This window comes from Loxodonta africana, chromosome 4 (genome assembly GCF_030014295.1).
Source record: "Loxodonta africana isolate mLoxAfr1 chromosome 4, mLoxAfr1.hap2, whole genome shotgun sequence".
Taxonomy (NCBI): domain Eukaryota; kingdom Metazoa; phylum Chordata; class Mammalia; order Proboscidea; family Elephantidae; genus Loxodonta; species Loxodonta africana.
In genome coordinates this window covers 137,698,266-137,714,014 of record NC_087345.1, presented here as the reverse complement: position 1 = coordinate 137,714,014, position 15,749 = coordinate 137,698,266, and the positions used below count along the sequence as shown (strand labels likewise).

Below are 15,749 nucleotides of genomic sequence, written 5' to 3'. Positions count from 1 at the left end.
AGTGGTGGAGTGAGGGGAAGCTTGAAGAGGGCAGGAGAGGGAGCAAACCAGGCCATGGGGAGGCAGGAGGTATTCAAGAGACACATCAAGAGAACGTGGCTGAGGCCATTCAAAGTCCAAGCCAAATGTTGGGGGCCCAAGAGGATCACATGGGGGAGGTCACAGAAGGAGAACACAGTTCTAGACCTGCAAGCCAAAGGTGGGTGTCCACTAGATTCCAGCTGAGACTGTGCTGAGAGTTCAGTCTGAATGGGCTGAGTGCGAGCAGGATCCGGAGCGGATGGTAGGGCCTAGCCAGCTGGTGGAGGGATGAGGACCAGACACCCCATGGGGGACAGGCCCAGGGGAACTCAGGGGACGAGCTGCTGGATCCAGCGAGGCATGGGAAGTGACTAATTGCTGCCTCTTACTAGCCCCCTAGGAGTCCCTGGGTTGTGCAAACGGTTAACGTGATTGGATGCTAACTGAAAGGTTGGAGATTCAAGTCTACCCAGAGGCACTGTGGACGAAAGTACTGGTGATCTGCTTCCTAAAAATTAGCCACCGAAAACCCTGTGGAGCCCAATGCTACTCTGACACACATGGGGTCACCATGAGTCAAAATCCACTTGACAGCATGTGGTACGAGAACCAGCCCCCTGGAAGGACCTAGGCTTTCCTGTGGGCAGCCTTCTCACAGACTGCGGGGCGACCAGCAGGCATCCGTGTGCACGCCTGAAACAGAAGGGACTGTGCATGGAGGCGGGGGTGGGACAAAGGGCTGTGGCAGGGACCCCAAGATGGGACTGCTGATGGGGTCTCTAGTGGTGGTGATTCTAGGACAGGATTGGCTACAGGAGAAAAGGGGAGGCTGAGGGGGGGAAATTCCTATGAAGAACAAGAATAATGAGACACCAGGCTCCAGGGGACACAGGAGGCCTGGAGGTTAGGAAAGGTCCTGGGGCTCAGAGAGATCGGAGCCCCTGACCAAAATCGAACACGAATTTCAGACGACCTGCATGGCTGTTTAGCTTTTAATGCAGGTGTCTTATATTCCTCGCTAGACTCCTAGCTAAGAACTGGGCCTTAGTCCCTTTGTGTCTCCTTCCCCGTCTCACCTGCCTTGTGCCCCGCAGAGCAGGTGTGCTGCACGTAAGTGCTCCTTGATGTCAACGGATTAGACAGCTCCGTCAAGTTCACAGGAATTGTTAGCTGCAGAACATCGGAGGGGGGTGGTGGTGGTAGAAATTAACTGGCTGTAAAAACCACCCATATAGAACATCTGCTGTTGGAGGTGGGCAGTAACGAAGTGTATCCTCTGCAGCTGGAGAGAGGTGGCTCTTGAAACCCAGAATGGTGCTGGTCAGAGAAAAGGAGCCCTGGTGGCGCAATGGTTAAGTGCTTGGCTGCTAACCAAGAGGTCAGCTGTTCAAACCCACCAGCAGCTCCATGTGAGAAAAGACCTTGTGATCTGCTTCTGTTAAGATTAAAGCCTTAGAAACCCTATGGGGCAGTTCTACCCTGTCCTATAGGGTCACTATGAATTGGAATTGACTGGATGGCATGCAACAACACAGAAGACACCCTGGCTTGGGGGTCTGGGGACAAGCCTGCCTCTGTGACAAGATGCTGTGTGACCCTGGGTGAATCGCCCACCCTCTCTGGGTCTTTTGCAGAAAATGCAGGGTTTAGACAGGAGGATGCCTTGGCATTCTAGCTCTATCAGTCAGTGAAAGGTTTAGGACCAAACTTCTCTCCCAGGCCCCTGCTTCCTCCTCCAGGGACATATAGAGGAACACTCCTGGCTCCTCCCCTTTTCTTACTCCCTCTCCCCTCCCCCTTCCTCTGTTCTGTGAGCTGGCCTTTCTCTAGGTGGGGCCAGCCTGTCCTCAGGATGCCACATTTTCTGCTGTCCACCACAAAGTTAGCTGGGTGAGGCAGGCTCTCTCACTTGCAGCTGTCTTTGCAGGTGTGTAGCTGACCTCACTCAGGGGCAACGGCATGCTAAGGCTTTCTGGCTACAGACTGTACAGCCACACTTTTCAGTCAGCCTCATTAGCAATAAACGTGACAATTCCAGCCCCATCCCTCTTACTTCTGGTCTTTTTTTTCTTTAATACACTTTATTTTTTTAAAGCAGTTTTAGGTTCACAGAAAAATTGTGCAGAACGTACAGAGTTCCCTTATGCCCCTCTCTTCCCTACACAGCTTTCCCTATTATTAACATCTCGATCCCTATGGTACATTTGCCACAATTAATGAACCAATACTGACACATTATGGAGCCCTGATGGTGCAAAGGAGCCCTGGTGGTGCAGTGGTTACAGCACTCAGCACTCAGGTCACCAGTTTGAACCCACTGGCTGCTCTGTGGGAGAAATACGTGGCAGTCTGCTTCAGTAAACATTTATAGCCTTGGAAACCCTATGGGGCAGTTCTACTTTGTCCTATAGAGTCACTATGAGTTGGAATAGACTCGACGGCACTGGGTTTGGTTTTTGGTGGCACAATGGCTAAGTGCTCAGCTGCTAACTGAAAGATTGGTGGTTGGAACTCACTCAGCAGCTCCCACAGGACAAAGACCAGGGGGTCTGCTCCCGTAAAGATTATAGCCAAGAAAATCCTATGAGGCAGTTCTTCTCTGTCAGATGGGGTTGCTATGAGTTGGAATCTACTCGAATGGCACCTGACAACAACCAAAAAAAAAAAAATCTGACTCATACAACCCTATAGGACAGAGTAGAACTGCTCCATAGGAGTTTCAAGGAGTGGCTGGTAGAGCCGAACTGCCGACCTCTTGGTTAACAGCCAAGCTCTTAACCACTGGGCAACCAGGGCTCCACCCTAACAACAACATTGACACATTATACTAACCAAAGTCCACAGTTCACATTAGGGTTCACAACCTGTGTTGCATGGTTCCATGGGTTTTGACAAACATATAATGTCATGTGTCCACCATTGCAGTATCATACAGAATAGTTTCACTGTCCAAAACGTGCTCTCTGCTCTACCTCTTCATCCCTCCTTCCTCCCCCTGAACTAGGTCTTATTTTTCAATTGACTCTAAGCTCCCCTAAAATCTCAATTTGATGTATGGTGAGACCGAGTGGGATGCCAAGTGTCAGTATAGAGATGCAGACTTCCTAAAAGCTGGTGTCAGACCTGGCATGAAAGGCTGTGTCCAGCTGCCACTCCTTTTCCAGTCCCAGGGGTATGGAGGGGTGCCTGCAGGTTGGAGTCCCTGGGTGGTACAAATGGCTAAGCATTTGGTTACAAAACAAAAGGTTGGCGATTCCAATTCACCCACTGGTGCCTTGAAAGAAAGGCCCAGCAACCTACTTCTGAAAGATCACAGCCATTGAAAACTCGATGGAGCAGAGTTCTACTCTGACATGCATGGGGTTGTCACGAGTAGGAAATGACTCGATGGCAACTGGTTTAGGAGTTCTTGGGTAGTGCAAATGGTTAACACACTTGGCTGCTAACTCAAAGGTTGGAGATTCGAGTCCACGTAGAGATGCCTCAGAAGAAAGGCCTGGCAATCTACTTCCAAAAAATCAGGCATTGATCTAACTCAGAAAGAAAGACCAGACTTGCTGACCCGACAGAGTCTGGAGAAACCCTGAGGGTATGGCTCCTGGACACCCTTCTAGCTCAGTAATGAAGTCACCCCTGAGGTTTACCGTTCAGCCAAAGATTGGACAGGCCCATAAAACAAAATAAGACTAAAGGGGCACAACAGCCATAGGGCAAGGACTAGAAGGCAGGAAGGGACAGGAAAGCTGGTAATAGGGAACCCAAGGTCAAGAAGGAAGAGTGTTGACGTGTTGTGGGTTGTTATAAAACAATATGTATACTAACTGTTTAAAGAGAAGCTAGTTTTTCTGTAAACCTTCATCTAAAGTACAATAAAAAAAGAGAAAACAAATCAGCCATTGAAAACCCTACAGAGTACATTTCTACTCTAACACACATATGGTTGCCATGAGTCAGTATCGACTCAACAGCAACTGGCTTTGGCTTTGCTCTGTTCCGGAGCTTGGAGGTGTGCTGCTGCTGCCACAGCAAAGATGGGAATGGCATGAAGAGCAGACACTTGAGAAGGAAAGTGGGTCCCTCCCCTTGCTTCCATCCCATGGCTCTTGGCAGGGAACACAGCCCACTCATGCTCGCCGGCGAAGAACTCCCCGTGCCAAGACAAAGTGGGGAGAGGTGGTGATTCTTTAAATGAAGAACTTGGCCCCACGAACTACGTAAGTGCAATCAGTTCATTACAGTGAACAATGACACCGACATCTCGCACCAGCCAGGGGAGCTTCCTGACATGGGCCTCGTGATGAGATTATTTCACCTCAGATCAGTTTTCCTCAACTGCTAGCCCACTTCTGACCCTCCTTTGTGGGTATGCATTTGTGGAATAAGCATGGTTCATTTTAATACCAACTGGACTGAAATGTCACTGGGAAGAAGAGAACATCTGCATGTCTGCCTGGGGCTTCTAAAGAATTTGTTGAAGGATTATCTGCTGTTTAGATCATCTGTTCTGGGGCTCTGCTCACTCAAGTGCTCAGTTATCAGGGCAGCAAATGGGCCTAGGTAGGTTAGGCGGACTGAATCCCATCGCTTTCCAGCAATATGGTTAAATCTAGAGTTTTCGCCAAGGAAGAGAAGCAAGCAACTGAACAATGGAAAGGCTATGTATAACCCCCAACTAAACTCTCAGGGATGCAAACAGATGCTGTGCACACACACGCGCGCACACACACACACACACACACACATACACACTGACCCACCCCCCTTTTCCAGCCCTGCCCTGAGACTTGCTCAGGGCCCAGCTGGAAGGGTAGGGAGACAAAGTGATCTTCTATGGGGATAATCCACCCACATATCACTGCGTTGAACTGCTCTCTGACTAGACCAACAAACTTGATTTGGCATGCAAGCCAAGCTGGTTTCAGCAACACTGCTAGCACCCTGAAGCTTCATCTCCATGTTTTGAGTGGGTCAGGTGGTGGGCAGCCGGGTAACTGACCTCCAATTTTCACCTCAGTGCTTCATTTTCCATCTGGAAATCAAACCACAGGTCCTGCATCATGAAAAAGTCAAGTACCCCTTCTCTACACTGAGAAACCCAGGACATGGGGGAATAAACCAGCCTGGAATAACAGCAAAGGCCCTGGACTGAGGCCCAGGCTGTGTGGCTAAGGAGAGGGGTGGAAGGTTCATCTCTGAGGCACACGGTTGCCCTTTTGTATAGTCCCAGGGCCAAGTGAGGCCAGCGTGGAGGAGGCTGAGAGCGAGAGGTACTGGGATCTTGAGAGGAAGTGGGGGCTACAGGCAGCTGTATGGTTGTCCTGGCCCAGGAACAGAGTCAGTTCCAGCCCAAGACTTCTCCTGAATGACCTCAACAAGGCCCAGCTGGGGAAGGCAGAGGCGGATTGGCTTTATGGGTCTCTGTGTAGCCATGCTGGGTTCTCAAGGTTGGCTCTTGGGATATCTGTATCCTACTTACCAAAGAGCCTGGCAAGAGGTCCCCTTGTCTGAAGCAGATTACTGGGATTCAAAGTCCAGCTCTGGCTTTGCTTCCTCCCTGTCTCTGAGCCCAGCTTTCTCCTCTCTCAGGCGGGGTGAGTCATACCTTCTTGGAGGCAGTGTAGTGTGGTGGATCAGAGAGCATGGACTTGGGAGCCAGACACATGGTTTGAATCCTGGCTCTGCCACTTGCCAGCAGGGTGGCCTTGGGTAGATTACTTAACCTCTCTGTGCCCGCAGTGTCCTTACCTATACAATGCATGTGATAACAGTAAACACCTCATAGGGATGGAGTGGGGACTAAAGAGTCAATATGCGTGAATGCTGAGAATAGCTCATGGCAGGCAGAGAGGTCACTATTATTGTGACTTTATAGGGTTGTTGTGAGGAATAGAAGTAGGTAGTTCTCATCGAATGGTGGTCATTTGGGTTATACTTGGGCCTCCACTACATTAAGCCATGAAGAAAGGATTCCGCCTCCTCTGGATTCCTTGGAGAGGAGGTGAGGATTCTCAAAGCCCTGGCTGTAGGATCTGTCCTTCGAGAGTATGTAGGCAGCAGATTTAAAGGTCAAAGTGCCACCAAGCAGGTGAAGCTATGACAACCATGAGGCTGGGTGCTGGTAGAACACTACCAAAGCCATCTGTGGGTAAGAAAGGAGCCCTGGGGAGGATTCAGGGACCCAGGCTGCCGCCATCCTTCCCATCATCGCCAGCTTCTTTAGCGGTAGTGGTCCAGCCCAAGCTGTGGGGACACTGGCAATAATGGCCCTAAGAATAACTCTATATTTATTTAGGTTCCTTCTCCAAGGAGCTTGGTCATGGTGGTGATGATGTAAATGATAATTATAGCCACATTTTTATGATCTTTATATAATGTAGTGACTCGTTTCCTCAGACCTGAAAATACTTCCTCATTATCCTCACACATCATCCCCGTATAAAGATGGGGACACCAGGTAGCAAAGAAAGGCTCAGTGACTTACCCAAGGTCCCAGACCCACTTGGGCAGGCTATACTATAAGCTGCTTTTGAGCCCTTGCCAGGCAACTTTGCCTTCAATTCTAGACCTTATTACCCGGGTTAACTAAATCTTGGCGTATTTGATGGAATTGTCGCCATTTTGGGTCCCCTCATTTCCAGAAATGGGTTTCTAGAACTTATTCCTACTTTTTAATCCCCTAACTACAAAGGAGCCCTTGATAAAGACCCAGCTTAGCCTGAACCGTCCATCATGATCCTCACTTGGCTTAAGATATAAAAGTTTTCAGAGCCCATCTTCTAGCCTCTAAAAATATTCTGCTCATTTGATCAGGACGCATCTGTCATGGTCACTGGCCTTGGGCTCAGATGGCCTGAATTATCTGGTTCCCTCATGCAGCCTTAGGTAAAAAAGAAGATCTGGTGTGAATAATTCAATCCCCCATCCCTTTCCCCCTTTGCAGATTTCCGATGCCAAGCTGATCATCATCTCAGCACCAGCAAAGATGTGCTATTCATGTCCCCAGTGGACATTTCTTTCTGGGGGAGGTGATCTGAGGGCTGCAGAAGTGCTAGAAGGAAGGATTCGGGCCAGGACAGACGTGTCTGTGGGTGAGCCCAGATGGCCCCTCTCTGGATACTTCCCTGGGAACTTTTGATGGCAGCCCTCTCCTCTCCTCCTAATCCAAGTTAGATGCACACCATTCAGATGCCTTCTCTTTCATCTTTCACCTTCCTCTTTGGGGGCCACGTTGTATAAAGCTAGACTCACTACACTTCTCCTCTGGAGCTTCCTTTAGCCTTCAGCTGATTAAAGATTTCAAAAGCAAGTTAGATACAAAAAAAACAAACCAAACCCAGTGCCGTCGAGTCGACTCCAACTCATAGTGACCCTATAGGACAGAGTAGAACTGCCGCAGAGAGTTTCCAAGGAGCACCTGGAGGATTTGAACTGCCGACCCTTTGGTTAGCAGCCGTAGCACTTAACCACTACGCCACCAGGGTTTCCAAGTTAGATATGGAGGGGGAAAATAATCGAATTCAGTGAAAACAGGGAGGAACCTCCAGGAACCACAGAACACTTTTAAAACTTGCCTTAACCACACTGCTTGACTCTAAATGGGAGCCTGGGTTTTAAAAGCCCTACTTGTATGAGCCCCAGGAAGGTTTTACAGCTACTCTCTTGGTTTAAACAATCACGTGCTCAATAATTCAGGGGCTGATGGGCCAGGAAGTAGATTACTCAGGATCCTCTGCTTCTTCTCCTGTTCTGTCAGTCCTTGGGGCAGTTCTGTTCTTGGATCCTTCACAGAAGGGCAGGGAAAAACAAAGGAAGAAGATTCTAGGCTGTGGGGTTTGCTACTTGTTAGCCCCCTGGGAGAGACGTCCCCACGCTCCTGCTTTCCCTGTGCTGGCGGCTGAGTCTGTGTGTGTGCAGGTATGCCTGCATCGTGTGTGTGCATGCATGTGGTGTGTGTACGTGTGTGTGTGTGTGTGTGTGTGGCTTTTTCCTGACTTCAGTTTCAAGCTGTTGCCTCCCTGATATGTCTGTCTGTTTGGTGATGTTGAAGCAGAGAGATCATCAGTTCTGTGTGGGATGGATGTAACTGTAGGCAGGTGTCTATGGAAGGAAGGGAAAATGCAGCTGAGAAGAAGAAAAGCATCTCACACGAGCCTGTCCAACAGCCCCTGTGAACTCAGCCCCACCTCAGCCTCAGAGAGATGAGAAGCCTCTCTCCGTTTGTTGACCCTCTGAAACTTTAGAAGGGTGGGGCCAGAGGTGTCCATTGACCCCTTAAGGAAACACAAGGCCCTGATATTCCACTAAGTCTCCATATCTTTCTGGCACAGCCCCAGGCACAGACAGGACTTGGTCCCCTCTGGGCAGGCCATTCAGACTAAACAACAGTCAGGCCATGACTGGGGAGGCCGAAGACATCAGCTTTCTTAGTGGATCAGCTGAATGGTGGGGCATACCTTGCATAGGGATCATGTAAGAAGAGAATGAGGAAGGGGAGGCTGTGTGGTCAGTGGTACAGGGAGCAGAGCCCTGTTAGCTGCTAAGCCTTCCGCTCTCCTTTTGGTCTTGGAGGCTGTCGAGGGGAAAAGTTCTTATGATTGGACCGTTCTCTAAAAAAGTCAGTGATACTGGGTATCCCCCCATTAATGCCTGGGTGACCCACACTCTCAGCCACTCAGTGTCCTTTAGCCTGGGACCTCTGATTCCAGCATTGGATGGAGTGTTGAACTAGGTGACCTGCAAGTTTCCTTGTAAACTGGATATGCTCTGACCCATGTGCATGCGTGTGTATGTGTGCATGTGCATGTGTGTGTGTGTGTGCATGCAAACCGTTGTTTCCATATGTTAATGGGAGCAAGGGACACTCAAGTGGCCAGAGCCTCTAGGGTCTCCCTGCAACCCCCTTGGTCTCTTTTCCTGGGGTTCTGGACTGGGCCTCTCTTGCATCCAACTGTATCACTGAGTGCAGATGCTCAGTGCTGACCTCCATGGAGATACAGAACAGTGTGTGCCTCTGAGCACAGTATTGGCCTCTTTCTCTGCCTTCAATCAGGCTGGCCCTCCCCAGGAGAAGCTGACTCTCCAAGGTGATTCAGACAGACTGGGATTCGAGCTCCAGCTCCGGCACTTGGATCCTCCCTGTCTCTGAGCTTGGCTTTTTCCTCTCTCAGGCAAGGTGAATCATACCTTCTTGGCGGCAGTGTAGTGTCGTGGACCCAAATATGGGCTCAGGAGCCAGACGTCATGGCAGGAATCCTGGCTCTGCTGCTCAGTCTCTGCATAGCCTTGGGCAGATTACTTAACCTCTCTGTGCCCTCATCTATAACATGCATGTGATAATAGTAAATGCCTGATAGGGTTGGGGTAAGGATTAAAGAGTTAATACGTATAAATGTTAAGACAGTGCTTGGCATGCAGATAGGTCACTATTATTGCGACCTTGCAGGGTTGTTGGAAGGATAGAGGTAGGTGGTTCTCAATGAACGGTGGCCATTTGTGTTATAACTGGGCCTGGGGAGAAACCAGGGGGCTAGTTTCCAGTGCTGTTTGGGGTCCACTGGTCTTTAGGAGCTCCTTCAGAACTAAGAGAGATGGCTTTGAATCAGAAGGAAGTTTCCCTGAGTGAGGGTCTGTGCCTTCCTTCTTGGGTTATAGAGACACTAGGCTTGGGTGAACCCTGTCCTCAGCAAGATTACCTGATGGAAGGAAGAAGGTGGCCACAGAGCAGCCTGCCTCCATGGGCCAGACCTCCAGGTGTGAGGAGCGAGAGGGTTCAGCCTAAAACCCCAAGGCCATGCCGAAGTCCCCATTTTCTAAGAGGTACAGAGCTGAGTAGGACAAACATGGAATCCCTGATGATGTAAGGGCAGAGGGTTCTCTCTCTGGGCCCAATAACACTGGTCAACAAAGTCTGGGCTGTCCCTGTACAGTCTGGTCAGTGCTGCACCAGGGCTCTCTCTTTCTGGCCAACTACATCTCAGCTCACTTGGTCATGCCCTGTGTCTTCACTCAGCTCACATTGATCAGGTCTGTGCTGTGCCCAGGAGCTCAGAGGGACCTCAGCTTCTCAAACATACATGATTGGCCATGTGAAGGAGGACTTGAGTGGGGATGTAGCTGGCCTGGGCACACCTGCCTCCACTGCTGGAAAAACAGCTCCAAGCCCTGGCTCTGGTGGCTGGTCCCCGATGGCACTTCACCTTCACTGGTGCCTCACCGTCCACACTGCCAGTACCTGGGCTCTACACTATCCCACAGAGAAGAATTAAGGAGTTCTTCAAGCAGAGAAGAGCCATCCCGCTGAGCCTGTGCACAAGCTTCTATATCCAGGGCTAAAAAACTAGGTCACACCAGTGAGAGAGGCTGCAGGGCCTGTCCCTCTGTCTCTCTCTTTGCATTCCCCTCACCCCCCCTCCACTACCTCCCACGCCCTTGATCTTGGTTGTGCAGGACAGAGGTTGTGAAGTCAATGGTGGAGACCTGGATGCAGGGTAAGGAGCCTCTTCAAAGGCTTGCTCCCATTGCCTGATTCCTTCAGACGCAACCTGGTTTCTCTTTGCAACGCGGCCTGGCTCTGCCTCTGGCGCTTCCTTGCTAAGTTGGGATGCTTTTCAGCCTCCTCTGTCCTCTCTCCCTCTTCCTACACATGGGCCTTGGCCCTCTGGAAGGAGATGGAGGGCAGGGAGAGGCCGCCCAGGCACGAGAGACCTTGTCACTGCTGAGTATACAGGAGTTGAGGTATTAGGGTCTGCCAGGACTCAGAGCTGAGCTCCAGGACTTTGACCCCTGCAAGTTGTACTCTGGCCTCCTTTCCTGACACTTTGGACCAGCTGTGGGTATTCTGCCCAGTTTCCCAGGTGGAAGCCTGTCAAGAAGTCTGTGGTGTCCACACCACTACCTGTGGAATAGTCTTGCTAAAACAATCAAACCTGAATCTGATCAAGCTTCTAGATCTAACTGCCAGAGCACATTAAACCCCACCACGGGGATGTCACCAGAAAACCCAGACTGGGAGAAACTTTACAGGACAAATGACCTGGTTCCTTCAACAAATAAATTACAAGTGTGTGTGGTGGGGGCGGGGGGGGGGGGAGATCGATGGGGAACTTATAGACTAAAAGAGACTTGAGAGACAAATCAACCAATTTGAACCTATGCACCTAATTTAGATTCTGACTCAAACAAACTGTGAAAAACAAAAACAAAAAAAAACAGTTTATGGGTCACTTGGGGAAATTTGAAACTGCCTGCTTATTTCATGGTATTAAGAAGAGACTGCTAGTTGTTCTTAGGTTTGATAATGGTAATGTCATTGTGTTATTAAAAAAAAAAAGATCCTTAAGTTTTGTAAATACATACTGAGATATTTACAGGTGACATGGTGTCTGGGATTGCTTCAAAATAACCCCGGGGTGGAGGATGGGGGCAGGAAGATGGGGAGGGTGTAGTTGAAACTGGATTGGCCACGAGATGGTAACTGTTGAATCACGGTGATGGAAATGGGGAGCTTCATCATACCTTACTTTTGATTTTTGTATGTACAGGAAAATTCCCATAATAAAATCTTAAGGAGGAAGAGGAGGAAAAGGAGAGAAGAAGGAGGAGGAGGAGAAAGAAGAAGACGAGGAGGAAGAGGAGGAAAAGGAGGAGGAGAAGGAGCCACCACTGAGCTGCCCCCCTGGCCTAGGTCCTGAGAACATGGAAAACAGGACAACCACCTCCCCAAGAGCAGCGCCCCCTCCCCAGCTTTCCCTTGGTCTCAGCAGCCTTCTCAGCCCAGTGTTCACCCCTATCACTTGATGGGGGTTCTCAGCACAGGGAAATCTGACTTGGGGCAGGGCAGTGGTGTGGGGGTTGCAGCACAGTTCCTGAGGTCCTGGGCAGAGAGCAAGCAGCGCAGGGACAGGTGGCACTTACTGTGGAGAGGCAGCTCTTCTGCTCACGAATGATGGCGCAGAAGCCCAGGAAGCCAGTCACCATGACGAGCGTGCCTGCAAAGATGAGGATGTAGGCAGAGGTGGCGAAGGTGCTGGAGGCCAGGATGCTCAGGTAGCCGCTCTTCTCCACCAGGGTCCAGACACCCACAGCCATGACCGCTGCACCCCCCACCTGCAGGAAGTCATGGGGTTAGAGCAGGGCAGTGGCGGGCCTCGGCAGCTGCCATTTGCTGAGTGCCCGCTAAGCTCAGGGCAGGTTTATACATCATCTCATTTAATCCTCCAAAGAGTCCAGGAGAATAGTTTGGTTACCCAGTTTTATAGATGAGGAAATTGAGGCTTAGAGAGATTAGGTGACTTGTTCGAGGTCACACACCTAGCAAGCTGTAGGACCCAATTCTGAATCCAGGTCTGACCCTAAACTACTTTTTACTATGACGCCTATTGCATCCTTGTAATAAGGTAGGGGAAGCTACTGTAGTTGTAGGGGTGACCGGTGTGTCTGAGGTCCTTTGGCCCCCCAATTCCTGGTCACTCGGGCTCTTTCTCCCTTCAGAGTGTTTCTTCACACTGTCTGCATTTCTTGGGTGACAGCACTTTCACACATGGTCCCTTGTTTAATCCTTGTAATTGCCCATTGAAGAAGTACAACTAGGCTTATCATCCCTATTTTACAGATGAAGAAACTGAGGCCCATAGACGGAAGGCAAATCGATTGAAGTCCTGTCTCTAGTTAGGGGCAGGGCCAGGACTGGAACTCAGACCCCAGAGCCCTGTCCACTCAGTCACACGGCCTCCAGGATCACAAGGCCACTGCAGCTCGACAAGCAGGAGCCGCTCCGGGTCTGTGGGAGGACCATGGAGGAGAGATTTCTTCTCCGCTGTCTGATTCCCTGAGAAAGGGGGAGGGGCAGGACACAGCTGATTAGCCAGGCCAAGATTAGGCCTGGGAGATGCCTCCTTAGAAACAGTGACTGGGTGGCTCTTTTTGCCCTGTTCTTTCTGCAACGGGGCAGAATAGTCCTTTCTGGGACTGTTATAAGCCCTGGTGGCACAGTGATAAACCACTTGGCAGCTAGCCGATAGGTTAGCTGTTGGAAACCAAGAGTTTGGGAGAAAGGTGTGGCAGTCTGCTTCTGTAAAGATTACAGCCTTGAAAACCCTGTGGGGCAGTTCCACTCTGTCCTACTGGGTCACTATGAGTTGTAATCGACTCAACAGCAACAGGTTTGGTGACTGCTATGCTCAGCAGAAGAATGGGTGTGTGTGTGTGTATGTGTGTGTGCGTGTGCCTTTGTGTGTACTCAAGATGCCAGATGGGAAGTCTTAGGGGTGACTTCCCAGGATTTGGAGAGCAGGATCTCTGGGACCTCTGACCGTCTCAGCCACCTGCTTCTGGGAAGGCAAGCTTCTGACTGGCCCAAAGTCCCCCTGCCCCCATTTAGGGGGGGTCCTTCCTTGGATTGGTGGTGAATGCTTCTTCAAGAGGTCCTGGGTGTGGCCAAGGCAAGAGAAGCCCCACCAGGCTCCATTTACTCCCTCCGATGCTTATCACCGTAAGGTGTCCCCCCCCGCCTCTGAACGCTCCCCGCAAACCCACCCTGTCATTTCACAGTTCTCCGTTCTAGGCAGGTACAGACATCAGCTGAGCAAATGGAAGGTGGTTCTTGCAATGAACATGCATTAACTCATTGCTGTCGAGTTGATTCCAACTCATAGGGACCCTATAGGCACTGAAATTACTCAACTTACAGGTATTGTACCATTTTCTCTTTTCAGCTTTGCAACAGTTCTGTGAGAGACAGGCAGATATTATCTCCTTTTTTCAAATGAGGAAACTGGGCTTAGGGAGAATAAGAACTTGCCCCAGATGACGCCACCAGAAAGTTTCAGAACCGAGATTCAAACCCAGGTCTTCTGAGGACAAATCCAGGACTCGGTCCTCAGGTCTCACAGGGTGAGCTGAGCCTGTTCCTCTACTCACTTCCACTTTTTTTTTTTAATATAAATGTTTTATTCAAGGTGTCATTTAATCTCCCACTAGCACCTTTACCAGGTAAGAGAACCACCTGGAAGACAATCACACAGAACTGCAACTACGCCTCTCAGAGTGGAATGGGAGAGGCTAATGTACCGTATTTCTTCGATTTCAACAGGCACATTTTTTCTCACATTTTAGCATCTCTAAAATTGGGATGCATTGGATGACCGATGGCCTTTTAGAATTATACTGGGCAGCACTTTTTCTTAGTGGGACAAAAATGATGGTGTATCTTACAATAGGTGATATCTTAGATTTGATAAAATACTAAAGTACAGTAGGTTTTTTAATTCTCTGTGGGTGTAGGTTATCTGTGGCCCACACAACCTGCATGATCAGTGAGGAACTTCCCAAGTCCGGGTCAAAGTGAGGGTTTCCAGCAAAATACCCTGCACGTATTCATTCTGTCCCTACAACATGCCTGAAGGCTTGAGCGAGGTTCCTAACATTTCCTCGACTAGCTGTGTGACATAAAGATAGCCCCTTAACCTCTCTGGGTCTCAGTTTCTTCATCTCTCTAATAAATGAGTTGTATTAGACCAGTGGAAACCCTGGTGGCATAGAGGCTAAGAGCTACGGGTGCTAACCAAAAGGTCGGCAGTTCTAATCCACCAGGCGCTCCTTGGAAACTATGGGGCAGTTCTACTGTGTCCGACAGGGTTGCTATGAGTCAGAATCAACTTGATGGCAATGGGTTTGGTTTTTTTTGATGAGACTAATGGAGTCCCTGGGTGGTGCAAAAGGTTAACGTACTTGGCTGCTAACCAAAAGGTTGGAGTCCATCTGGAGGTGCCTTGGGAGAACGGCCTGGTGATCTACTTACGAAAAAAAAGTTGCTGAAAACCTTATGGAGCACAGTTCTACTCTGACACACATGGGGCCACACACGGGGTTGCCAGGAATTAGAGCCGACTCATCGGAAACTGATTTGTTTCTTTTTTATTAGGTTACTGGTTCCCAATTTGTTACCACCAAAGATCCCTTGGATTTGAGGGCTTTTGCCCACCAGGCATAGTGCATTAATTAATAATTCACTTCTCTTTTTTTTATTAATCACAGGCATATAACACTGCCAGGAAGGGATTTTGAGCTAGTCAATGTGATGGCACTGAGTGGACCTAACTCTGGCAAAAAGCCGAGAAACTTGCCTTTTAATGGGTGTGGTCTCTTTACAGAAACACGCACATTATTCATTAATGCTTTAAATGGCTTGTCGACTCCCTTTCCTGCTCCCAATCCAGAATTTTGGCTGAGCATCTAGATCTGGGACCATCAAAAGGGACACATTTGAACTAGATACTTGATCTGTTGGGGGTCATGGAACCCATTCAGAATCTGAGAAAAATGGATTCCCCCATCCTCCAGAGAAATGGATGTCTACATAAAATAATGTGTTCAGGTTCAGGGGCAGAAGCCTATTCTTGTTCCACGTGATGAACCCTGGTCTGCATGGTGCCTGAGGCCTCCTCTACTTCTGCACTGCTCTAACACAGTGGTTCTCAGTCCCGGCTGCATAATCACCTGGAGCTGTGAAAAACCCTGAGCCTGGGCCACATCCCAGGCCAATTAAATCAAAATCTCTGGGAGTGAGACAGAGGCATCAATATTTCATAAAGTTCCCAGGTGATTGCAGCTGAGAACTATTGCCTAGATTTCATATTTAATATGGGGTCAAAGTGTCCCGCCCCACTCCCACCAGTAGATGGTGCTATGCCGAATCTCACAGAACACACTCCTTGCTTCTGGGGACACCT

At 49.6% G+C, this 15,749-nt stretch overlaps 1 protein-coding gene across 1 annotated transcript in view; it reads right to left on the bottom strand.

Annotated features, from left to right (window-relative positions):
* Positions 1 to 15,749, bottom strand: part of TSPAN11 (tetraspanin 11) — a 54,917-nt gene that overhangs the window by 25,456 nt on the left and 13,712 nt on the right. The window contains exon 2 of the mRNA XM_023549027.2: positions 11,935 to 12,126. Within this exon, the coding sequence (XP_023404795.2) occupies positions 11,935 to 12,126 (192 nt within the window). The remainder of the gene's footprint in view (positions 1 to 11,934; positions 12,127 to 15,749) is intronic.